Raw genomic sequence first — 22385 nt, forward strand, 5'->3', positions numbered from 1 at the left:
TTGACTTTGTCCTATGTAAAAATAATTTAATTTTTGATTTTTGATTTACAGATTACATCATACTTTTGATTTATAATTTAAAAAAAAGTGTAATTCAAACACAGTTACTGATTATTTTATAATTTTATAACATTTGTAAACTTCAAATTGTGAGCCAGCAATTTTTATTCGGCAACACCGCGCCATTAGAGAATTACGCGGGAAAGAGCTGAAAGACTAATTCGGCCATTTATGTAGACACTGTGCCTTTTGTCCAGTGTTCCTGCTTTATAGCTTTTATCGGTTGAACTTCGTCTTTCCTGATCGTTTCAAAATTTTTCAAGACCTGCATTAGAAATTTTACTCGTCATTTATTGAGTGTTTTTTTTATTTTGTGTTATTTTTAAACCATTGTCATGGCTGATGACAAGGAAATTAGTCAAGAAAAGGAAAGTGGTGAGTTACCTTTAAATCTGATTCATTTTCGTGTTATTTTTATTTATCACCTGATTGATTTTCAGGTCGTACACGGAGAACTAAACAAGACCGTGAAGGAAAATTTGCAGCCTTCCAAAAGCTAAAAGACTTAAAGGGTACTAAAAACAAAGTTACCTTGATGGAAGTTGATAATGTTTATGAAGAGGTTGATGAAAGAGAGTACTCCAAACGAGTTCAAAGACGACAAGAAGATGATTGGATTATTGATGATGGTAATAGAGTAAAGCCAAAATTAAATTATAAAATGCATTGTTCACAAAATATTTTTAAAATCAGATGGAAGTGGATATGTTGAAGATGGTAGGGAAGTGTTTGATGATGATCTGGATGATGATAATGTGGCCCAAGCCAAAGGAGCAGCCAGGGGTTATAAGAAGAAGGACTTGTCAAAAGGAGTTCCTGGAAAAAAAAATAACATTAAAAATATGCTAATTGGCATGTCCTCTAAAAACAAAGAGGTCTGTTTTAGCACTTATATACATGTTTTATGGAATTTCAAAGGTTTATTACTTTTATTACTGATATTTTATTTTATTTTTTAGAAAGATGCCAAAACTAAAGATGATGACATTTTAGGAGACATCATGCAAGAACTGAATTCCACCCCTTCAAATGCTCCTTTGAGGCAATCAGTTTCCACTCTTAAAAAGAAGACCATTACTTCTGGGTACCACAAACTATTTAAATTAGATCATGTTTTGATTCTGTGTTTTGATAAAAAAATTTTGAAATGATTAGATCGATGATAAGTCGTACACCAACTTCGATCCCACGGATACCCAGCACTTCAGTGGCATCGAGACTATTGAAAGCAGAGGTATTAGACAAATTTTTTCTTTAATTTTCCCCTGTAAACTCCGTCCTATTCCCTGCAGCCCAAACGTCTGCCTTTTGGCAGAGGGGCATCTAATGTAGAAGACAATACCTACGACTGTGCATCAATCGAAGATTCAAATTCATTGTGCGATGATAATCCTTTTATAATGGATGGAGTACGTATATTATTTTATTTCTTTTCTATTCTAATCTATTTAATACTAATAATAAACCGTAAAATACTACCTTCACTTTTATGTGTCGCCAGCCTATGGACATCGACCAGTTCGATTCGCAACCAGAAATCAAGAATACGCAATCAAGTGAAGCCTCAATTACGACATCTTATACTCCCTGTGAAGAAAGTATTGATTTTCAAGAACTGAAGCAAACTCCTACCATCAGGTTTGTCGCATTTCCGTCAATCTAGTATTTATTTTATATATATTCTTTCTACTTGCTGATGTATTTTTAGCGAATTCGATCTTACTTCGGGATGGGAAACCATTAAAAATAACGTTGACGTTAACCAGAGTGTAGCTGTTTTGGACTTAGGGAGTAATGAGCTTCCCTTGACTCAAGGGGAAGATGGAGAACAGGTTCTATAAATACTTACTTTTATTTTGCAGTTTCAACTAACAATATGTTAAATAGTTTTTGCGCATGTACTGGTTCGATGCTTACGAAGATCCGTATATGCAACCTGGCACCGTGTTTCTTTTTGGGAAAATTTTCATAGAGTCGGCTAAAGCGTATGTCAGTTGCTGCGTTTCCGTAAAAAATATCGAGAAGCATATATATGTACTTCCACGTGATACGGTATACACTTCTTTATCTAATCTGAAAACTTTTGGCACAAACTCAACTTGTCAATATCATTTATATAAATTCATGTACGGAAAACATTTATCGCTTTCCTTTTTCATCAGGTTGTCGATCAGCGTACTGGCCAGGACACGGGAACTCCAGTTAATTTTATGGATGTATACGAGGAATTTAATACGCGGGTAGCAGATCGCTACAAAATTTTGCAGTTCAAATCACGGCGTGTATTGAAAAAATATGGATTCGAACCACCGAGCATTCCTCGCGAGAGCGAATATCTTGAAGTGAAATACTCTGCTGAACATTCCTTGCCTACGAATTTGAAAGGTGCAACATTCAGCCACGTCTTTGGAGCCAATACTTCGGCATTAGAAAACTTTTTGTTGGAAAAACGCGTTAAAGGGCCTTGTTGGCTAAACATCAAGAATCCCCAGAAGGCCAACCCGCATGTGAGCTGGTGCAAAGTGGAGGTATGGAAAATATTTTTTAACGAAATCAAAATCGAAAATTAATTAACATGATTTTTTGTTGTTGTATTCAGGCGTTTGTTTCTAACATGGATCAAATTGAGTTAGATGATAAAAGAGAAGCGCCGCCTCCATTGGCTGTAATGGCGCTTAATTTGCGCACTGTCGTCAACAATCGCACTCAGCAAGTGGAAATTGTCGCCATCAGTTGTTTGATACAAAACGAATTTCATGTAGACCGTGCTGCTCCTCAACCTCCGTTTCAACAGCATTTTTGTCGTAAGCTACAATTATTGAAACGATTGAATCATGTAAAAAAAAAATCAATTTTCGTAGTTCTAGGTCGTCCATCTGAAGAACCTTGGCCACTAGATCATCGCGATACCATGAAAACGACAAAACTAACGAAAATAGAACTAGCCGAGAACGAACGAGCCCTGCTTAATCTTTTTCTGGCCAAAATTAACAAAATCGACCCCGATGTAATTGTAGGGCACGATGTAGCTTCCTACGACTTGGACATACTTCTCCATCGTTTCACCCAGAACAAAGTAGATCAGTGGTCTCGTCTGGGCCGACTACGTCGCACCAATATGCCTATGTCTAAGGTTTGCTTAGACATTAGATTAACACTCACGTAAGCATTTAAAAAAAGTATTGTTTTAAAGGGTGTCAGTCGCAGTCATCTTGTCATGAGTGGGCGTTTGGTGTGCGATGTCAAGATTTCGGCAAAAGAACTTATACGCGCAAGGAGCTACGACCTCGAAACGCTGTGTCAACAGGTTTGATTATTGAACCACACCTTATACATCTCAATTAATGCATTGTCTTGTTCAATAAGGTTTTACATTTAAACGGAGTTCGCCCAGATTTGAGTTCAGATTGTGTTAAAAAGATGTACTCGACTTCAACTAATCTGTTGGGAATGATAGCCATTACTATGCAAGATGGCGCGAACACACTAAGATTGATGTACGAACTAAACGTCCTTCCCTTAGCTTTGCAAATTACTTCGATTGCAGGTAATTCGAAGTCATCTATTTTAATGAAAAGAATCGTGCAAATTTGTCTAATATTTTAGGAAACTTGCTTTCTCGAACTCTTCTGGGAGGTCGTTCAGAACGCAACGAGTATCTATTGCTCCATGCATTTCACGAGAAGGGGTTTATCGTTCCAGATAAGCAGGCTTTTAAAAAATCAAAGAAAGGAGAAGATTCTGATCCTGAGGATGTTTCGACTGAAAATGCTAATCGTAGCAAGAAAGGTCGTCGGAAACCAGCCTATGCTGGTGGTTTGGTTCTGGATCCCAAGCGAGGTTTCTACGACAAGTTTGTTCTTTTAATGGACTTCAACTCGCTGTACCCGAGTATTATTCAAGAATTCAATATATGCTTTACCACTGTCGATCGACAAGTAGCAACTAAAGCAACTGAAGGACAAGAAGAAATTCTTCCTGACTTACCTGATCCGACGTTGCCCCTTGGCATTTTGCCTACTGAAATTCGAAAGTTGGTTGACAGTCGTCGTGAAGTGAAAAAGCTCATCAACGATAAGTTATCAAAGGATCTTTTACTTCAGTATGATATCAGACAGAAAGCATTGAAATTGACGGCAAACAGCATGTACGGCTGCCTGGGATTTTCCAATTCACGTTTTTACGCCAAACCTTTGGCCGCGCTTATTACATGTAACTTACATTTCAGCTTTAACATTATGCATTTTAATTTCCGCGGCATTTTTCTGTAGCCAAAGGACGTGAGATTCTACTGCAGACTAGGGATCTTGTCCGTAAAATGAATTTGGACGTCATCTACGGAGACACTGATTCGTTAATGATAGATTCTAATTCAGTTGACTATGATCAAGTCATGAAAGTGGGTCTTAAGGTAACCATTATCAGAAGAATTTATTCCTAAATGTTATTTTATTCAATTGTTTGTTGTTTTGTTCAGATTAAACAGGAAGTCAATAAGTTGTACAAACATCTTGAGCTCGACATTGATGGGGTATTCCAGCGCTTACTTTTGCTGAAGAAAAAGAAATACGCAGCCGTTACAGTTTCTCAGGTGATCCGTAATAACAAAAAAGAAATGGTTACTCAACAAGAGGTCAAGGGTCTGGATATTGTACGAAGAGACTGGTCGCAGCTCGCTACTCGGGCTGGAAAGTAAATATCTTGGTACTATGGGCTAGCGACAGCATCTACATTTATTTATTACGATTTCGTTCGATCCAGGTACGCTCTGGAACAAATATTAGGCGATATATCGGCAGATGAACGAATCGCTCGGATTCAACAAAATTTAGAAGATATTCGTGATGGATTTCAGAACGGAACCATTGATCTCTCTTTGTTAGAGATTACCAAACAGCTAACTAAGAATCCAGAAAATTACCCCGACGCAAAAAATCTTTCTCATGTCCAAGTTGCAATCAGAACAAATTCCCGAGGTGGTAAGAAACTTGTACAAGGCGATACAGTTTCGTTCATCATTTGTCAGGTAAATGGCTCGTTTGAATTGCCTCGCCATAGAAACAAACTTTATTGTAAAGCAATGAACAAACTTGTGAAATAGGATGGGAGCAACATGGCCGCCACTCAACGAGCGTATTCTATGGAGGAACTCAAGATGCCAACAAATGGGCATTTAAAGCCTGACATTCAATATTATTTGGCACAACAAGTTCATCCAGTTGTTTCTCGATTGTGCGACCTTCTAGAAGGAATTGACGCTGTTAGAATTGCTGAATTCCTTGGTAAGTTGTCATTGTAATTATTTAAAATTTTGTATGGTGAGGCCGCGAGAGTTAATAAATGGTATTTGTGCAGGCATCGATGCTTCTGGATATCGATCGACACAAGCAACCAGCAACGAATACGAAACTGGTAGTCCTCCGGTGACTGACGAAGAAAGATTTCAATCATGTGAAAAGTAAGACTCATAAAATTTAATCAGGAAAATGGATCTTTGACAAATGAATTTCAACGTCTAGGTTTTATTACCAATGCTCTGACAAGGCTTGTGGTTTCGAAATGTCGATGGACAACGTTTTCCGCAAAACGGTATGTAGGATATGTTACCTGCTTGAAATGATTAAATTTAACAAGCTTTATTATTGGTCGATGTTACATAGGACGACGGCATCATCGAGTTTGCGTTGTCTCGGTGTGGAAATCCCAATTGCAAGAAGACACCATTTAGTGCGGAAAAATTTCTCGTCAACCGTTTGACGCATTCCGTTAGGAAGCACATTCAACTTTATTATGCGGTTAATAACTCGGATATATTGTGCTAGAAATTTTATGTTAACTGCTTTGTTAATGAAATAAAATAAATAAATAGGGCTGGTTAGTATGTGAAGACAGAAGTTGCGCTACAAGAACCAGGCGCATACCGTTGAAGTCCACAAATACACATCCCGTTTGCATAGGATGTGGAACCAGCAACATGGATCCTGAGGTATTATTTTTTCGTTGCTTTATTTTGCTTCTGAGCTTTAGAGACATTAATACTCGTTGATGATCACAGTACAATGATTTGGATCTATACACTCAACTGTGTTACTACCAACACATGTTTGACGCATCCAAAGCCATCAGTCAGCTTCAACCAAGCGAACGAGGTATTTTTATTTTCACTACATATTGTTCTATCTCTCATTCACTTTTCTTCTTTTTTTTTTAAGATAAAGTCAAATTGGCGTACAATAACTCCATGGATAAAGCTTATAAGGCTCTCTTAAATAATATCAATCAGATTCTTTTAGAGAGCGGATATTCACAGGTAAACCTTGCTGGTCTCTTCTATGGTCTTAACCGCCCAAAAAATGAAACATAAATATTTTACTAATAGAATGTGACGAGCTAATTTTTAGTTTCGCTATAAAAATATGAATGTTTTGAATAAATTACGTGTCATTTTTACAGCTGGCTGTAGCAACTTGTACAATTTATGATTTAAAGATGATTTGGTGTACTGTATTTTTCATTTCACTTACAAATGTGAATATTTTAATGAATTAAATAATTAATCTTAGAGCAGAATTTGTCCACCTCCAGAATATTCAATTCTCTGTTGAGGATCAATAAAAGCCAGCCAATCTGATGAATGAGTAGGGAGGAGGCCCATGGATTGGCACTTGTAAAGAGCAAGCCCCAGTGCAACCAACTGACCCAAGATGTAGACTAGGATTTGTCCAATTGCCTGGGTTCCCTCCAACATCTTGAAAGCTGAAAAAAATTATACTGTATTTAAAAGGTATGACTTGTTTGAATATTAGTTTTGAAAATATACTTTGGTTCATGCTGAACAATGCACGAATGGGCCTCACAAACATCATGCCAACCATCATAATTGGAAATATGGAAATGGAACTTCCCACCATGTACATCATGAACAAATTCATAGGTACCTATTTCAGAAACAGACAAATTTACATTCTATAGACTTATTAACCTTTAAAAGGCACAAGACTGAACTATCAAATATTTGAACAGAATAATTCTTTCAAATTACAATTTTTTCTGTTACAATTATTATCTTTTTTCATAAATTTTAGCAAGAAGAATACACAACAGAACAAATGGTTTTTAACCTGTTTTAGTGGTTGTAAAGCAACATCCCAAGATCTCTTAATAAGCAAACTAGAATCATTTTCCTTAGCTGATTCGGCTACTGTAGTTGCAATCGATGGAAGATATCCTGGAGGAGATGCGAGGTCACATGTTGATTTATTCCTGTAAATCTATCAATAAGTAAACTTTCAAACATGCTTTCATTTAAAGTATTCATTTACCGATTGGAGAGATCGATAGACCATTTAAATTTCTTTGCAGTGTTTCGGTTCGCCATTGCCATTGTAAAGACTGTGATTTTGTTGTGGGACTAGGGCTTCGATTTTTGACATCTAATTAGTTGTCTGCTGCAATATCTCAACAAACTTTTCGGAATTATGTTAGATGGCGTTAGTTGTGCTGCATACTGTTTGAGTCTGCTGTTTTTCTGCACAACCAAACTCTCGACACCATATAAGAAAAATCACTGTTTTATTCCTTTTTGAAAAAGTAGGATTGTTTACATTAGAACTGGATGCCTGGTAGGTAAATTTAGCTTTCGTATATAATATGGTAGGCTACCTATTTCAGATATTTAATTTCGAGTGAGGCATTGAAGTATTGGTATCCGAAGTATTCATTGTAAGTAGTACACTTGGTGCCAGTCCAGAAAATAGGTTTGTATAATTGATGTGAATAAGGTGTGCCTTGAATGTGTGTTGACCTTTTTTGTCTTTCTGCCCTTCCCCAAAAAAAGAAATTTATGCACATCAATATTCAAAATTTTCCATAGATAACTGAGACTAGTTGGTGTTTGGATGCAATATTAGACAATTCAGCAATGCAAGAATGGCTGAACGGAAATTTAGTCGTGGCCTTAGAAAGCCAGGTATGGCAGCACAGCTCAGAGAATCAGTTTCTCAAGTTGTCAGAGAAACAGCTGTACAGGTAATTCAGTTCATGCTAAAAACATGTCTCTTTGTTAACAAAATTTCTTAAACAGAGCAAGCCCCAAAGGGCTGAACCTATTGACTATGAAGCTGTACTAGCTAAAAATAGAATCATTTTTAACAATGATCCTCACAGAGAGCTTCTATTGTTTCCACCTGAAGATGTATCTGTAAGTATTTGTCTCTTTTATCATTTCACAAAGTAAGAGTTGAAATTCAGTTCTTATTTCTCTTTCAGCAAAGCAAAATAGCCAGGCAATGCCGCACAACCAAGTCTACAGTTCCTGAAGAAATTCTTCAGAATGAAGGCAGCTATTTCACACAGAAGTGTGCGCAGTTCTACACATGTGATTGGTCCACACTCTCATTCAAGTATAGGGCCTACAGTGGTAGCTGCCTTGATTTACCAAGGTATGGTAACCTACATGTATAAATATTAATTTGGCTTTCAGTAATAGTATTTTTTTTTCCCTTGAAGGCTAGAGAGACTTAGTTTGCTTACTGATCCCAAGCATGAAGTCGACGTCGAGGGAGATGCAGATGATGAGATGTTTTCTCCTGAATCCCCACCTACTTTAGAAGGATATCTACTAAAGGGACCTGAAGGAGCTTCAGAGAAGATGTTTGCTAATATTGCAACTAAATCCTTTAAGCGGAGATTTTGCAAACTACGCCAAGATATTACTGGGTCATATTTTCTTGACATTTGTAAGGAAGATAAAAAACAGGATGCTGCGCTTTCCATAAGCCTTGATGAATGCGAGGATGTTGTAGCGTAAGTTTATAAACTTTAACTAAATTATTGTCAGAAAATTCATGTATCACATTCCATTTTCACGTGTAGGAACAAAAGAAAGAACAAATTCGGATTCCAGTTGCGTTTGGTCAATCAACGATCTTATGTATTTGCAGCTAGCTCTGAAAGTGAATTGAATAATTGGCTGGAGAAATTGTGCATGGCAGTGCATTCGAGCAAACAATTCTGTGACGACAGAAGAAGTCTGCCCGATCCTGGTAGGTTATCCTAAAGACAAATTTTTTGTTCATGAAATTCTTGAATTTCTTTCTGACAAACCTATGTAGAACTTGCATTGAAATCAACCAAAGTTCCGTCTTCCTATGGCACTTTAAGATCACTTGAGTCATCTTTGAATCCACAGCTAACCAAGTATGCTCGTGAAACAGAGATGTCTATTAGTTTAGCAAGAAGGGAAAATCGCAACTTACTTTTTAATCTCAGTCCAATTAAACCGGTAAACATATTTTTCTTTCTAAAAAGTAGTAACGCATTTAATCACAAATATCTCATTTAAGTTCCCTGGAGCAAGCGATGGTTTTATGCAAACTAAAGTAAAGCCTTTTGAAGATAATTTTGGTCACCGTTTCTTTGCACGATGCGAATCTATCAACTTCCGTCTGCAGGCTCCAATTGATGGCGATAAAGGACCGCTTGGTCAGGTAGGGCTTTTCTTTATTCCAGTGATATTTTTTTGCTTAAAAAAATTTTCTTAGGTTGAACCGTATTTTATAACCTTGGCATTGTACGACTTGAAATTGAATAAGAAAATTACAGAAGATTTTCACTCCGATGTAAATCATCCACTTATGAAAGCAGTCATACAATCAATACAGGCAAATTCCGACGAACCAAATAAGATTTTTGACATTCCAGGCGATTGGCTTGCTTTCCCTAAACAAGTGCGTGTTAAATTTTTTTTTTTTCTCTTAGCTTGCAGAATTTTACTTTTGTGTGATTATTTTCAGGCCGTTTTCAGTGTAAGGCATATTCATAGCGAAGTGTTCTTAGTTATCCGAATAGAGACCATCCTGCAAGGATCTGTCGTGACTTCTGCTGAACCTTATGTGAGACCTAATTCGGATATCAAAACCGGATTAAAAGTACAAAAATCAGCCCGTTCCTACTGTAGTAGGTAAACGCATAATATATAATATTTCATAACATATCCTTGATTAAATCCTGCTTCACCCTTTCAGATTAGGCCGATATCGAATGCCTTTTGCATGGGCTGCCCGTCCCTTGTTTCGTTCATCTGGTGAACTTGATACGACAAGCGAAATCTCCACTATTTATCGACAAGAGTCTCATCGTAATTCTGACGAAGATTTAATCAAAACCCTGAATGATTTTAGAAGGTTTTTTCATTGTATTTTTTACATGAAATCATCATCCATTTACAATGTTAAAAATTTGTTGTGTTTGATCAGACCAGAAAAACTCAGCCGATTGACAATTATCCCAGGAATGATTCGAGTCACTGTTGAGCATCTTAAAGAAGCTATGCCAAGTAAAAGCCAAATCTTACTGTTCCATAAATATTCTATAACTTTACTATTCAAATCGTTTTTATAGATATGTTGACTGCATCATTAGTGCCCATCAAACCATTTCCGTTGCCACCTGTTCAAGAACCTACAATTGAAATTGCTGAGTTTCCTACTGTCCGCGTGGAAGACGGTTTTCCATATATGAGCTACGTCAATCATCTATACGTTTATCCTCGTAGTCTGAAATATGATACCCAGAAGGTATATATATATATATATAGAAGATATATATATATGTCAGTCTTATGTATATATATATAATATATAATCTATATTTATTATATCCCTATATAAGACTTTCCATCGCGCCCGAAATATTGCTTGTGTGATTGAACTACGAGACTCTGATGCAAAAGATGCTCAACCATTGAAGGTAATTTTAAGAAATGGGGAGAAAAAATCAAGAATATTGTCAAAGTAGTATTTGTTGTTTTTATTCATATTTTAGAGTATCTATGGTCAAGTGGGACAGTTGCAAATGGTGTCTCAGTGGGTGTGCTCAGTCTCTCATCACATCACATCGCCGTGTTGGATGGACGAAATCAAAATTAATTTGCCTACATCGTTGAACAACAAACATCATCTGCTCTTTACTTTTCTTCACATTTCCTGCGATTTGAGCAAGCAAAAGAAAGATCGTGACAATAAAGAAGTCCTTGGTCCAGAAGTAGTGGTTGGCTATAGTTGGCTGCCACTGATGCATAAAGGACGATTGCGAATAGAACAGCAGGGCCTTCCAGTATCAGCTCATCTCCCGCCTGGTTACCTATCATTCGAACCCCTTGGATTAGGCAGAGGAGTAAGACATCATTATAAATCATATTTTTTGTTTAACTTGATAATTAATAGTGCATATCTCAATTTGTTAGTATGCCGGACCTGAAATTCGGTGGGTTGATGGTCAAAAACCCATTTTTCAAGTTCATCTTGAACTTGTGTCTACAGTAACGGCCCGAGATCAACATTTGCACAATTTCTTTCTCCATATGGCCAAGCTCAATGAAACTCGTTCAATTGCTTCTCTGTTCCCTACAGCAGCCGAGCTGGATGCTCACAAACCTCTAGAGGTAATTTACTATTTGGGATACATACATGTTTGAAACACAAATCGATGAGTAGGCAATTTTTGGAAAGTATAATCCCCATATCAAGTGCAGGAATGGTAAGATTTGGGACAGATTGCGGTTTAAGTTGATTGAGTTATTGGCTCATCAAAAATAGATCAGGTAGAAACTGCAACCAAGTTAAGATTTTTTTAGCGCAATCCAATTCCCTTTGTTTTACTTCGAAAAATATGCATCTCGTCATCAATTTAACAAGAAGTTAACTTGATTGTCAGTTTGTTTGATTGCCTGATTTAATAACATGTATCTAGTCCTACTGTGCTGTTCTAACATTCAGCTTTAATATTAAGTTTTATGTTATGTTCATTACCAATTTAAATGGTAAGGGTCAGCAATGCTTCAAAACGTTAAGTTGGTGTGTGATTAAATTAATCAGGAGGCGCCAAAAAGCCCTGCTATCCAGGAGAATGGATCTCGCGAGTTATCAAAGCTGGTTAAGGTATGTTGTTTACTTTTACTTATTTGTTATCGACAAATTCGCCAAAGAGCGCATGTTTTTGCAACCAAACAATTTCGCAGCAATTGATATTCCATGAATTCTACATTATTCAACCATTTTAATTTCACGTCAAGAAAGATTGCTTGTTATTATTTTAATCTCTGCAATTTAACTTGGAGTTCTGATTTATCCCTCACAAATTTTACCATCGTATTTTGATTTTTAACCAATATTTTGTTCGACAGGCTTCGGACTTCGTGTCCAAGATCGTCAAGGTGGGAGAATTAATATGTTAATCCTCTATGCATGCAGTTTGAATTCACATTCTGTTCAAGCTTGTAGCTATAACCTCTTGGTTGTGATTTAGTTCAATCTTTTTCTTTTCGGTCTTGCATGCGGTTAATTGGTTGGATGTTCTGTATCTTTAAAGGGTCCAACCGGAAAATTGCATCTCTTTTAACAATTTTGTATTATTTTAACAGGCTTTACATGCTGTTGATGTGACTGAAGTAGTCCATCACCTCCCAGTGGTTTTAAACCAACTAATGTGGCTCATGGTCCGTATTAACAGCGAGGAGTTGTCCGTCAATGTAATTAAAGTACTTATCCACATTGTCAACCAACTTCACGAATTCGAGAAAGCAAATATTTTGGATGCCTACTTGGAGTATGTGTTTGTTACACCAACTCTGACGGAATCGGCAAACAAAGCGACAGTTCACGAAGAGATGGTAACCTAATCATTTCGAGTTCTTTCTCTTAATCTAGAAACGATACCTTAAACAATTTTGATTCATCAGGTTAAAACGTTGTGCGTCCTTTTACGACCTTCGAACACCGACTTTTTGGTTATGCACAAGTTCCTTCGACACGCCAATTTCTTTCTCAAACTCATTACACGCAGTATGGCTCAGCATATCCTGGAAAGCGGGAGAATTAAAGTAAGGATTTTGAAAAAAGAAATTTTTATCGATAAATTCGTATAATATTTTCTTCTAATTTAATAATAGATGCAGAGGCAAGAGCGATTTCATATGGATTACATGCGCAACGTAGAGAGTCTTGTGGAAACGATTTCACCTCATATTCAAATTAAATATAAAGATTTGCCGGACGAAACTCGACATGCAAATCTAGCGATAGCTGAATTCGTCAAAGTAAGACATTTACTAAAAAACCACTTGTTTATCTTGATTTAATTTTAAGTCAAAACTTTTTTGTTTGCAAACAGAAATGTCTGTCTTTGATGGATCGAGGTTTTGCTTTCAGACTAGTCAGTATTTATTTGAACACTTTCCGACCAGACGACCCTCGAGCTTTGTATGAGCTTAAGTTTCAGTTCTTACAATCGGTTTGCTTCCATGAACATTACATCCCTTTAAACTTCCCACGCGCTCCAAACTGGGCGGCCATGCAAAAAAGCATGAAGGAATTGGACATGGAATTTCGGTTGTGCGACTCTTTCTGTCGAAGTCATTATCTAGCCGGATTGATTTTGCAAGAGGTCAGTTCTGCCTTAAATGAAGTGGCTGACATTCGCAGAATTGCGTTAAGATGCCTAAAGGATTTACTAGCAAAACATGAACTGGATGATCGTTATCAAAATAAAGTAATATTCCTTCATTATTCTTTTATGTACCGTAAATTTAAATTTTTGACTATATTCATCCTAGGGACATCAGAGCCGAATCGCATCACTTTATTTGCCTTGGATTTTCATTGTACTTGACAACTGGAACAGATTAAATGTTTTGTCTGTGGAATCCACGGGTCCGTCCAGTTCAACTGCTTCAGCTATTGGCTTTTCTAGTATTGCGAGTCCCTCTGTAAAAACTGGGAAATCATTATCTTTGCCAAGAAACATTCGACCACCTGTTTTGACACCAGTAAACTCGTGGAAACGGTATAACACTTAAAAATTCAATCTCAAGTTTCTTTTCATACCGAGCGAATTCTGTTTCAGAAATCCTGGAACTCCTTTGTCCCAGACTTCATCTCCAGTCCGATCTGACTTCAACCCTAATAGAAATTCTTCATATTTAGCCATAATTGCTGGTCAAGGTACTGCAAATTAATTCGTTTTCAGCATATAAAAGTTGTTTTATTATTCTGTTTTTTTTACACTAGGGGTTCCATGTTCTAGCAGTCAGGCAACTTTGACTAACGGTGGCTCAGTAGGCAGTCTAGGAGAATCAGACAGCTCTTCCACAATGTCGTTGGATAGATCTACAGTTCGTGAATCACCTGAAAGTGAAAAAGGGGTTCAAGGAGCTCCTAGGGAGTCTACTGACACTGAGAAAACGGACAAAGACAAAATAAAAACTCACTCAAGGTATTTAGTATTCGGTTCTTCTTAAAATCTTTAAGTAAAAATGTATCAACATTTTTCTCTTGTTTAGAAATGCCAGCCTCGTAATTTCTAACACACCAGTTATACGTTACGACAAGTTACAACCGGACGAAGTAAAGGAAGTACTTTTGTGCCTGATGTACGTCCTGAGACACGCCGACGAGGGGGCATTAATTGCGTGGTGGCACAATGCCTCGCAGCATGACCTTATTTGCTTCTTCCATATATTAGAACTGAGTTTGAGACAGTTTAAATATATGGGAAGAAAGCGTTTTGGGATTATTGGTGACGGAAATTCATCTAAATCCTCAACTCTTCCACCTCGCGTTCCTCCACCTGTGTTTGGATCCAGACCATCAACATGCTATGAACCCGACGGAGGTAATATTACTGATCTAATGAATGCTTTTCTTTCTTTCAGCATTTTTAATGCAGTTATTTTTTAATCCAGGTTCTTGTTTGGATGGCGACAGTACTTACCGATCTTTATTAGAATCAAATTTGACAATTGAGGTTGGCCTGATAGTTCTTGATGCAGTAGGTCTCTTCTGCCTTCATTTCAAGGAGGCGTTACTTAGTGAAGATGGGGATAACCCCTTAATGAGAAAAGTTTTAGACATCTACTTGTCGTTCCTTCAAATTGGTCAGTCTGAAAGTCTTTCGAAGCACGTATTCGCAGCTCTGCGGGCATTCATCAATAGTTTTCCTCTAGCACTTTACCAAGGTATTGTCTTTATTTGATTTGACCAATTTCACACATTATTTACCATTTTCTGTTATGACTATAGGTAATGCTTGGCTTTGCGGTCGCTTATGCTGTGAGCTGTTACGGTGTTGTGCTAGTAAATTGTCATTGGTGCGACAAGAAGCTTGCGCCGTCCTTTACTTGCTAATGCGTAGCAACTTCGAGTTCAGTGGGCAAAAAGCCTTAACAAGAGTTCACCTGCAGGTGATCATTTCTGTATCCCAGTTGCTTGGAGAAATTGGTGGTTTGAATAGCACTCGCTTTGGAGAGAGTCTCAATGTCATAAACGGATTCGCAAGCAGCGATAAAGCTATGCAATCTACTGGTAGGTTTCAAACTTGTATCGTCACCTTGAAGTAATGTAGTCATATAATAATTTATTTGTTGCAGTTTTCCCGGGGGAAGTTCGTGACTTGACAAAGAGGGCACAGACGGTACTTAGAGCAACTTTACAGATGCGCCAACAAGCCCAAGACCCCGAACTGCTTATTGATCTGCAGCATAGTCTTGCTAATTCATATTCTGCCACGCCTGAACTAAGAAAAACTTGGTTGGAAACAATGGCCCATCATCATACTCGCTTGGGGAATTGGTCCGAAGTAGCCCAGTGCCGAATTCATGTAGCAGCTCTCATAACCGAGTACCTGTACCGTAGAGGACTCCGACAACAGGGATGCGAAACCTTTAGTTCCTTATCACCTAATATTGTTCAAGATGAGAGCAACCTTCGTTTAGACACAGGTATACATCTAAGGCGCATATGACTTTATATATTAAAATTATTTTATGATAAATGAACTCTCTTTTTCAGGAATCCATGATACTCAGTATGACGAAGCCATGCTACTTGAACAGTTGGAAGAATGTAGCCGTGCGGTAGAAAAAGCTGAACGCTACGAAATGCAACTCGAAATTTACCGACTTATTCTACCAACTTATGAAAAACAGAGAGACTACGTTTCATTAGCTGAGTGTTTTAGTGTCCTTTCCCAGGCGTGTTCTCGAGCCAATGAAGTAAATCGAACTGGGAAACGGTTGCTTGGTACTTACTACCGAGTTGCACTGTATGGAAAGGTATTTCAAGTAAATTCATTTGTGTTCGTTACTGTTAAGTTTATTTTAATGTTTTTGAACTTTGTGTTTACCTTTTCAGGCCCGATTCGGAGACGAAGCCGGTACCGAGTACATCTATAAAGAACCAAAAGTGACGAATTTGTCAGAAATCGCCGAACGTTTAAACAGGATGTATTGTGCAAAATTTGGCACGGAACGAGTGAAGTTAGCAATGGACTCGAACCCAGTATGTTAGTTATGTAACCCCTAGATGAAAGAGTTTTGCTGATTTCATTAATTCGATTTAGATTGAAGATAAAGATATAGAACCGCAGATGGCGTACGTTCAAATCACGCATGTCGTTCCGTATTTTGAGGAGAATGATTTGACTGAGCGTGTTACGGAGTATGAACGCAACCACAATATTAATCGCTTTATGTATGAAATTCCTTTTACTACCGATGGGCGAGTCAGAGGATCTCCTGAAGACCAGTGCAAGAAACGAATTATTTTGACCAGTAAGCAAATATTTCTATAAAACTCAACGTCGCGGCATGAAGACATTCAATATGTGATGCCACGACAAAAATGATTTTTAAAACACTCTGTATTGTCAGAGTGAAAAGCTTCCTAATTCCACTACTAGTTAATTATTGTTTCAAGAAACTAATATGATTTTTTTTTCGTTATTTTAGCTCAGTATAGCTTCCCTTACATTAAAAAACGATTGAGGGTTATCCAACGTGAATTTTACGATCTCTCACCGATCGAAGTTGCTTTGGATGAAATGCGCTTGCGCGTCAAGGACATTGCGGAGGCGGTACGGACAGTGCCTACAGACTTAAAGAAGTTGCAATTACGACTACAGGTTTGCAAAAACGGTGGACTTTGTTGACTGCCTTGTATTACTTAGATTTACTTTTCCAGGGAAGCATCAGTGTCCAAGTTAATGCCGGACCACTAGCGTACGCGTCAGCGTTTCTGGTTCATAACACCCAAAATTACCCGGAAGAACAAATCCAGCAATTACAGGAGCTTTATAGGTATGATACACTTATCACTGCTAGATTGTGAAGTAAATGTTGATGTAGTGACGTTCCATTTAAATATTGCTTCAACTTATTGCAGGGATTTTGTGCATATATGCGGGGCCGCCCTAGAATTAAATGGAAAGCTAATCTTACCAGATCAGCGTGAATATCACGAAGCTCTAAGATCTAGCTTTCGAGATCTTGTTAATTCTCTAGGCGAGATTCTCGATGATCCGTCATTGAATAGAGACTGGGACGGTTCAGTAAGTTCGAATCCTTTCCTTAAACGAAACTCTGTATTGGTATTTTCAAGTGGTGGTAGTAACTCTACCGATGCTTGAGTAATTTTTCTTCGATTTTTCTTTCTGTTTACTCCCAAAGACAAGTACATTTTGCATCGAAAACTGCTTGCTAATCAGCACTATTGCTGTAGAGAAGTAGTATTAAATGATGTCGAATGTTTATTAGTCGTCAATTGTACTTCCGGCTCCAGGGTATATTTGTTTCTTCGAGAGATATTGCCATATTGGAATCTCCCTTTTACAACTGACACAGTTCCAGTAAAGCCTATATTAATCTCAATTGTAGACCTTTCAATTCCGTCGCATTACTACATTGGATAGTAACAATCCAAAGTAGCATCAAACTGAATTTAATTGTGTAAAATCTCTTCTAATAATGTAAAGATGGCTTCGCTTGACCCAAAAAACTTTCTCAACTTCACGGAAACCTGTATACAGCGGCCGCATCTGTATAATATCTTTGTGACGTTGTTGATTTTTCTAGAATACATCTGTTGACTCTGCTTTAAGGAACTTTTATTTAAAGATTAAGGAGCATTATATTAAGGCTCGGGGAAAATGGCTACCCCCGAGTTCATTCCCCAAGTTTTAGTTCCCTGATCCCCGAGTTTTAGTTTAGTTACCCCTTCAACTGGCACCTTGTAACTTGTTTAAAATTATAAAATAACCTTTAATTTTTAAACTTGTGATAAGTATTCTACAGATTTCATGGGCTATGAATTCCGAAGGGAGCACGAACCACTCTTAATTGTAGTGTTTCGCAAACCCATATCTTTGTTACCTCTTTCACACAAAACTTCTAGATGGTGTTCAAGTTTCTGGTAAAAAATCTGATTTGCCAAAAATCTCGAAGCATCATTTTCAATTCGATAAATAAAAATTTGCCGATTGGAAAATGAAAATCTTAAAATTGTGGTGCTAGAAATGACGTACTTTACTTATCGTAAGAATGTGTTGAATTTACAATTCGACTTGAAATACGTTAAAAACGATTCATGGGAGAAGAGGATGCCCTTCTTCCAGAGAGAGGAGATGTGTTGAGAGAACCGCTGACTCCGGAATTCGTACCAAAGCCACGTATGAAGCTTCTGAAAGAGCGACTATGATTGTCTGCTGGTGAAGTATCTCTAGATGAAATAAATAAAAAAATCCACGGTAAATTTACTTAACGATTCTTTAAATTTAGAGAAAAATTGGGAATAAAGTTATTTGGGTGGTTAGTAAACTTACACAGGTATAAGATAAAACTCATCAATCAAATCCAGACCTGGAGGGAAGTTATCTGATGACAGTATGTTTGTACCGCCTGACTCGTGAGTCTCGCCAATATTTGTCCTCGCCAACTTCGACTTAAGTTGATCATTTTCAGCCTGCAAACGAGTAATACGCGAAGCCTCTTCATTGTATGTGGACAGTTTTGGTTGAGGTAAGCACTACAACAAATAAAAGAAAAAAAGCGATGTTATAGCCTATCTATGAACAGGATAAAAACAAAATATAGCACATTTTACCTGGAAAGAAACAGCAAGTAAATTATGTAATGAAATTAGCATTGTATCCTGCCACTGTCTAGTAAAATAGACCATGAATGTAGGGTTTTCTTCCGGATTTTTAATGAAAGGTAAAGCTATAAAGAAATCGTATTGAGCTAAAGAGTAAAAAGAATAAAAAAATTTATTAAAAATTACCAAACCAATCTTTCCACTCAAGTTGATGTTGCAAATCACTTCCAAGTTTTTCAAAGAACTCTTGGACCTTTTCTTGTTTACCATTAGTGCACGCATTTATCAAGTACATTCGTAGTAAAGAATTTTCCATTTTCTTGATAGCTTTAGAATAATAGGATGAATTTGGATTGAATTGTAATGCAGAAAACTTTCAATAAAAACCTGGCATGAAATTCGGATCAAGCCGTTCAAAAACAGACTGATCAAAGTGATTCCAATAATCTTTCAGACCATTAAGATCATACAAGGTAATGAAGTGAATAAACTGCTCAACTATTTTGTCAGGCTGAAAGATCAAAAATATAAGTTTCGACTCCAAATTTGTTAGTAACAATTGATTTGTATAGAATTCTCTTTAACTTCACTCTTACCCGAAACGCCTTGTCCTTTTCGGATTTAACTTCAGCATCTAGAGCCCTTACAGTTGTCGTGAATCCTCTAAATAAGAGATACTCCTTAACTAATTCATCCATTTGCTGAGTACAAGACATTTTTCATGACAAAGGCAGCTGACACTTGACACAGAAGTACACAGTCTGTATTTCATGCTTGACAGAAAAACAACAATGATAAGACGCCATCTATAAGTACATAAGTAAACTAAATGCACCAAAGAGTTTAAATAAAAACGTACAGAAAAAGGAATATCTAAAATCTACAAACGTTATAAACACGAGGTTACGTGCAATTCATATTCAATAGTCGATAATTTTCTTTGAAATGCCCAAACTATTTCAAAGTAAAATATGCTAAATTTCGATTCATTATATTATTCACGTACCTCGAGAACTGTTCAATAGAGGGCGTCCTGTTGATTTACGAATTCACGGATTCACGGACAAGTTCTGTCATACTTCTTTCATTAGTCCGACATAGTGTCATACAGCTTCTATCGCAGAAGTTAAAATATTTCTGCCATGACTGATGACGCACGAGATTACAGTTTGGTTGTTTTCGGCGCAACTGGATTTACCGGACAATATGTTGCTGAAGAAGTTGCACGAATTGCTGATGAAGAAAATATCACTTGGGCCATCGCCGGTCGTAACAGCGAAAAATTGAATGCCATTATAGAGAATGTTGGAAAAGTAACAGGTATTCTACTGTTCTGTCATGTTAAAACAATTTTTTTTTTCTGTAGCCTGGTTGCTTAATTCTTCCAGGTAAATCTCTCAAGAATGTTGGAATCATTCAGGCTGATATTAGTGATCCAAACTCACTCAGTGAGATGGCGAAGAAAGGGAAGATTGTTCTCAACTGTGTAGGGCCCTACAGGTCTGAAGAAGAACACACTATTATATATTATTAGAATGTTTAAATTCCAAATAATACATGTTCTACCTTTACAGATTTTTTGGAGAGGCTGTAGTGAAGGCCTGTGTGGAAAATGCAACAAGTCACATTGATATTAGTGGCGAACCTCAAGTAATATATGATTTTACCTTGTTAAATTTTGTCCTACATCCTTAAAATGTGTTTCTTTGTCCAGTTTCTTGAAAGGATGCAACTGGATTACAATGTTGCTGCTCATGATAAAAAATGTTATGTAGTAGGAGCTTGTGGATTTGACAGCATCCCAGCAGATATGGGTACTGTTTTCTTAGAAGAAAAACTTGGTGGGCAAGTCAACTCTGTTGAAACATACTTGAATATCAAATCTAATAAGGTATGTTTCTATACGACACAAGCAGAAGCTCTTACTAAATGATAGCTTAATATAACGACTTCTTCCAGGGAGCTCGAGGACATTTTGCAACTTGGCAAAGTGCCATTTACGGATTTGCTCATGCCAATGAATTAAAACCTTTGCGCAAAAAGCTATATCCAGAGCGTTTGCCAGTGTTGAAGCCTGCTCTTCAATACAGGTTTGTCTTGTTGTGAAGCATAACCACATAAATAATTAAAAATGATTTGAAAACAACAGAGGAATTCTTCATAACAATCCCATCGTCAAATCGTGGTGTTTACCATTTCCCGGTTCTGATCGCTCTGTCGTGATGCGATCGCAGCGGTACTTTTTTGAAAAGGAAAACAAGCGTCCCGTGCAGATGAAAGCTTACGTTCAGTGTTCTTCATTAATAGCTGCCATAGCCATGGCCTTATCAGCTGTTCTTTTTGGTCTTCTGGCAAGTTTCAAATTTGGACGCAGTCTATTGGAAAAAGTATTGACTCTATCCCTATTTACAGAAGTAATCAACGGTGTTATCAGAAATTCTTTTCTTTACACAGTATCCACAATTTTTCTCCTTCGGTGTTTTTGGTCACGACGGACCTACGAAAGAGGAGATGGACTCGACATCATTCGTTCTAACATTAGTCGGCAAAGGATGGAGTGAAAAGCTAACAGAGCCAATGGATGCACACACGAACCATCCAGAAAAAGAGTTGGTAGTTCGAGTTTCAGGCCCTGAGGCAGGATACGTCGCCACGCCGATTTGTATGGTTCAGGCTGCTCTTGTACTTCTCCGCGATACCGACAAACTACCTGCTAAGTATGTACAGTTTTTCTTCCGTATTTAATCAATATTCTAATAATTATTTCTTTTTATCCTTGTACAGTGGTGGAGTTTTTCCCCCAGGGGCGGCATTTGCGAAGACTTCACTGATAGAGCGCTTGATTAAGCGAGGAATTAATTTCCAAGCGGGTGTCAAGAGCTCTCTCTAATCTAACGAAAGGAAATGTACTTCATTTAGTAATGCTCTGATCTTAGCGCGATCTAGAAAACTACCTGCTTGTAACGTTTCCGCTGCTCAACTTGTTCGATTTATATTGGCACTTGGGCAGTATGCAATATCAAATAGCTTTATTCGTGAATTCCAGACATTATTAAAAATAAAATATGAATAATAGAAAAAAAAAGTTTTTGTTAATGTACATGAAATAAATATTCTTGGATCAACAGAAGTAAGCTTCATTTCAAATAAAATCACGTTTCTTAACACGAATAGTGTAAGCTTAATGGAATAAAAAAGAAAAGAACTTGTTGGAGGTGACGAAAATTCTAACAATCGTATTCTTTCGATCGATCGATGGAGTGCGGAATATTCCTAATGCAATCGCAGCAACTTTATACCCCAAACTATAAACATTAAAAAGCACTTCACGGAATTCAAGGTAGATAAGAAACCGAATAACATTACTCGTCTGGTCGCTTGCTAGATCTCAGATCCACACAG

The 22385-nt window shown here is 37.4% G+C and overlaps 5 protein-coding genes and 1 long non-coding RNA gene across 11 annotated transcripts; 3 read left to right on the top strand and 3 right to left on the bottom strand.

Annotated features, from left to right (window-relative positions):
• The first annotated feature begins 187 nt into the window (after nt 1–187).
• Nucleotides 188–6512, top strand: LOC124313963 (DNA polymerase alpha catalytic subunit-like). Of its 2 annotated transcripts, XM_046778862.1 has the most exons (25): nt 188–435; nt 501–689; nt 754–935; nt 1020–1144; nt 1216–1294; nt 1353–1469; nt 1562–1698; nt 1769–1892; nt 1948–2112; nt 2223–2588; nt 2660–2864; nt 2922–3193; nt 3254–3367; nt 3427–3607; nt 3667–4272; nt 4332–4471; nt 4538–4752; nt 4822–5086; nt 5162–5342; nt 5416–5518; nt 5580–5649; nt 5721–5855; nt 5930–6046; nt 6116–6209; nt 6273–6512. In XM_046778862.1, the coding sequence occupies exons 1-25, from the start codon at nt 396–398 to the stop codon at nt 6422–6424; spliced, it is 4374 nt and encodes a 1457-aa protein (XP_046634818.1). In that variant the 5' UTR covers nt 188–395; the 3' UTR covers nt 6425–6512. The 2 variants fall into 2 exon arrangements, with proteins under 2 accessions (XP_046634818.1, XP_046634819.1); XM_046778863.1 differs by lacking the exon at nt 1353–1469.
• Nucleotides 6513–6542: 30 nt separating this feature from the next.
• LOC124314268 (ER membrane protein complex subunit 4-like) lies at nt 6543–7525 on the bottom strand. Its single transcript, XM_046779428.1, has 4 exons — nt 7383–7525; nt 7182–7323; nt 6881–6998; nt 6543–6816 (listed from the first exon to the last, which is right to left on the bottom strand). Exons 1-4 carry the CDS (start codon nt 7442–7444, stop codon nt 6620–6622), a joined length of 519 nt encoding a protein of 172 aa, XP_046635384.1. The 5' UTR covers nt 7445–7525; the 3' UTR covers nt 6543–6619.
• A 46-nt stretch (nt 7526–7571) lies between these two features.
• LOC124313940 (dedicator of cytokinesis protein 9-like) lies at nt 7572–17984 on the top strand. 4 transcript variants are annotated; one of them, XM_046778800.1, is made up of 35 exons: nt 7572–7682; nt 7934–8088; nt 8144–8260; nt 8329–8501; nt 8569–8865; nt 8935–9104; nt 9174–9343; nt 9405–9548; nt 9603–9788; nt 9855–10021; nt 10086–10244; nt 10317–10396; nt 10462–10637; nt 10732–10809; nt 10885–11235; nt 11306–11503; nt 11937–11999; nt 12245–12274; nt 12482–12730; nt 12800–12940; nt 13010–13156; nt 13231–13608; nt 13673–13902; nt 13963–14060; nt 14127–14331; nt 14399–14730; nt 14801–15073; nt 15138–15419; nt 15485–15835; nt 15906–16168; nt 16248–16394; nt 16456–16666; nt 16844–17016; nt 17076–17191; nt 17277–17984. In XM_046778800.1, exons 2-35 carry the CDS (start codon nt 7990–7992, stop codon nt 17518–17520), a joined length of 6498 nt encoding a protein of 2165 aa, XP_046634756.1. In that variant the 5' UTR covers nt 7572–7682; nt 7934–7989; the 3' UTR covers nt 17521–17984. The 4 variants fall into 4 exon arrangements, with proteins under 4 accessions (XP_046634756.1, XP_046634758.1, XP_046634759.1 ...); XM_046778801.1 differs by having other exon boundaries at nt 7590–7686; XM_046778802.1 differs by lacking the exon at nt 12245–12274.
• A 407-nt stretch (nt 17985–18391) lies between these two features.
• Nucleotides 18392–19743, bottom strand: LOC124314212 (WD repeat-containing protein 91-like). 2 transcript variants are annotated; one of them, XM_046779352.1, is made up of 6 exons: nt 19580–19743; nt 19371–19494; nt 19170–19310; nt 18993–19108; nt 18712–18914; nt 18392–18608 (listed from the first exon to the last, which is right to left on the bottom strand). In XM_046779352.1, the coding sequence occupies exons 1-6, from the start codon at nt 19697–19699 to the stop codon at nt 18464–18466; spliced, it is 849 nt and encodes a 282-aa protein (XP_046635308.1). In that variant the 5' UTR covers nt 19700–19743; the 3' UTR covers nt 18392–18463. The 2 variants fall into 2 exon arrangements, with proteins under 2 accessions (XP_046635308.1, XP_046635309.1); XM_046779353.1 differs by having other exon boundaries at nt 18749–18914; nt 19580–19730.
• Nucleotides 19744–20003: 260 nt separating this feature from the next.
• On the top strand, nt 20004–22151 carry LOC124314125 (saccharopine dehydrogenase-like oxidoreductase). The gene is made up of 8 exons (XM_046779176.1): nt 20004–20303; nt 20372–20483; nt 20558–20633; nt 20698–20874; nt 20943–21073; nt 21133–21370; nt 21438–21700; nt 21768–22151. Exons 1-8 carry the CDS (start codon nt 20126–20128, stop codon nt 21871–21873), a joined length of 1281 nt encoding a protein of 426 aa, XP_046635132.1. The 5' UTR covers nt 20004–20125; the 3' UTR covers nt 21874–22151.
• LOC124314360 lies at nt 20196–20633 on the bottom strand. Its single transcript, XR_006911186.1, has 2 exons — nt 20550–20633; nt 20196–20485 (listed from the first exon to the last, which is right to left on the bottom strand). It is a non-coding gene; the product is annotated as an uncharacterized LOC124314360 (long non-coding RNA).
• Nucleotides 22152–22385: the final 234 nt, after the last annotated feature.

The sequence above is a fragment of the Daphnia pulicaria genome, chromosome 10 (genome assembly GCF_021234035.1).
Source record: "Daphnia pulicaria isolate SC F1-1A chromosome 10, SC_F0-13Bv2, whole genome shotgun sequence".
Lineage (NCBI taxonomy): Eukaryota > Metazoa > Arthropoda > Branchiopoda > Diplostraca > Daphniidae > Daphnia > Daphnia pulicaria.

Excerpts from the sequence above, each read along its gene's own strand:
- LOC124314125 (XM_046779176.1), top strand. The coding sequence starts at position 20,126 with ATGACTGATGACGCACGAGATTACAGTTTGGTTGTTTTCGGCGCAACT. Across the intron at positions 20,634-20,697 it reads ATATTAGTGGCGAACCTCAA|TTTCTTGAAAGGATGCAACT; the intron begins GTAATATATGAT and ends TTCTTTGTCCAG. Across the intron at positions 21,701-21,767 it reads ACCGACAAACTACCTGCTAA|TGGTGGAGTTTTTCCCCCAG; the intron begins GTATGTACAGTT and ends ATCCTTGTACAG.
- LOC124313940 (XM_046778800.1), top strand. The coding sequence starts at position 7,990 with ATGGCTGAACGGAAATTTAGTCGTGGCCTTAGAAAGCCAGGTATGGCA. Across the intron at positions 12,000-12,244 it reads AGTTATCAAAGCTGGTTAAG|GCTTCGGACTTCGTGTCCAA; the intron begins GTATGTTGTTTA and ends TTTGTTCGACAG. Across the intron at positions 16,169-16,247 it reads GAGTTGCACTGTATGGAAAG|GCCCGATTCGGAGACGAAGC; the intron begins GTATTTCAAGTA and ends TTACCTTTTCAG.
- LOC124313963 (XM_046778862.1), top strand. The coding sequence starts at position 396 with ATGGCTGATGACAAGGAAATTAGTCAAGAAAAGGAAAGTG. Across the intron at positions 1,470-1,561 it reads ATCCTTTTATAATGGATGGA|CCTATGGACATCGACCAGTT; the intron begins GTACGTATATTA and ends ATGTGTCGCCAG. Across the intron at positions 4,472-4,537 it reads TCATGAAAGTGGGTCTTAAG|ATTAAACAGGAAGTCAATAA; the intron begins GTAACCATTATC and ends TGTTTTGTTCAG.
- LOC124314268 (XM_046779428.1), bottom strand. The coding sequence starts at position 7,444 with ATGGCAATGGCGAACCGAAACACTGCAAAGAAATTTAAATGGTCTATC. Across the intron at positions 7,324-7,382 it reads TCTATCGATCTCTCCAATCG|GAATAAATCAACATGTGACC; the intron begins GTAAATGAATAC and ends ATAGATTTACAG. Across the intron at positions 6,999-7,181 it reads CTTTACAACCACTAAAACAG|GTACCTATGAATTTGTTCAT; the intron begins GTTAAAAACCAT and ends TTTCTGAAATAG.
- LOC124314212 (XM_046779352.1), bottom strand. The coding sequence starts at position 19,699 with ATGTCTTGTACTCAGCAAATGGATGAATTAGTTAAGGAGTATCTCTTA. Across the intron at positions 19,495-19,579 it reads AAAAGGACAAGGCGTTTCGG|CCTGACAAAATAGTTGAGCA; the intron begins GTAAGAGTGAAG and ends TTGATCTTTCAG. Across the intron at positions 18,609-18,711 it reads GAGTTTTATCTTATACCTGT|AGATACTTCACCAGCAGACA; the intron begins GTAAGTTTACTA and ends TATTTCATCTAG.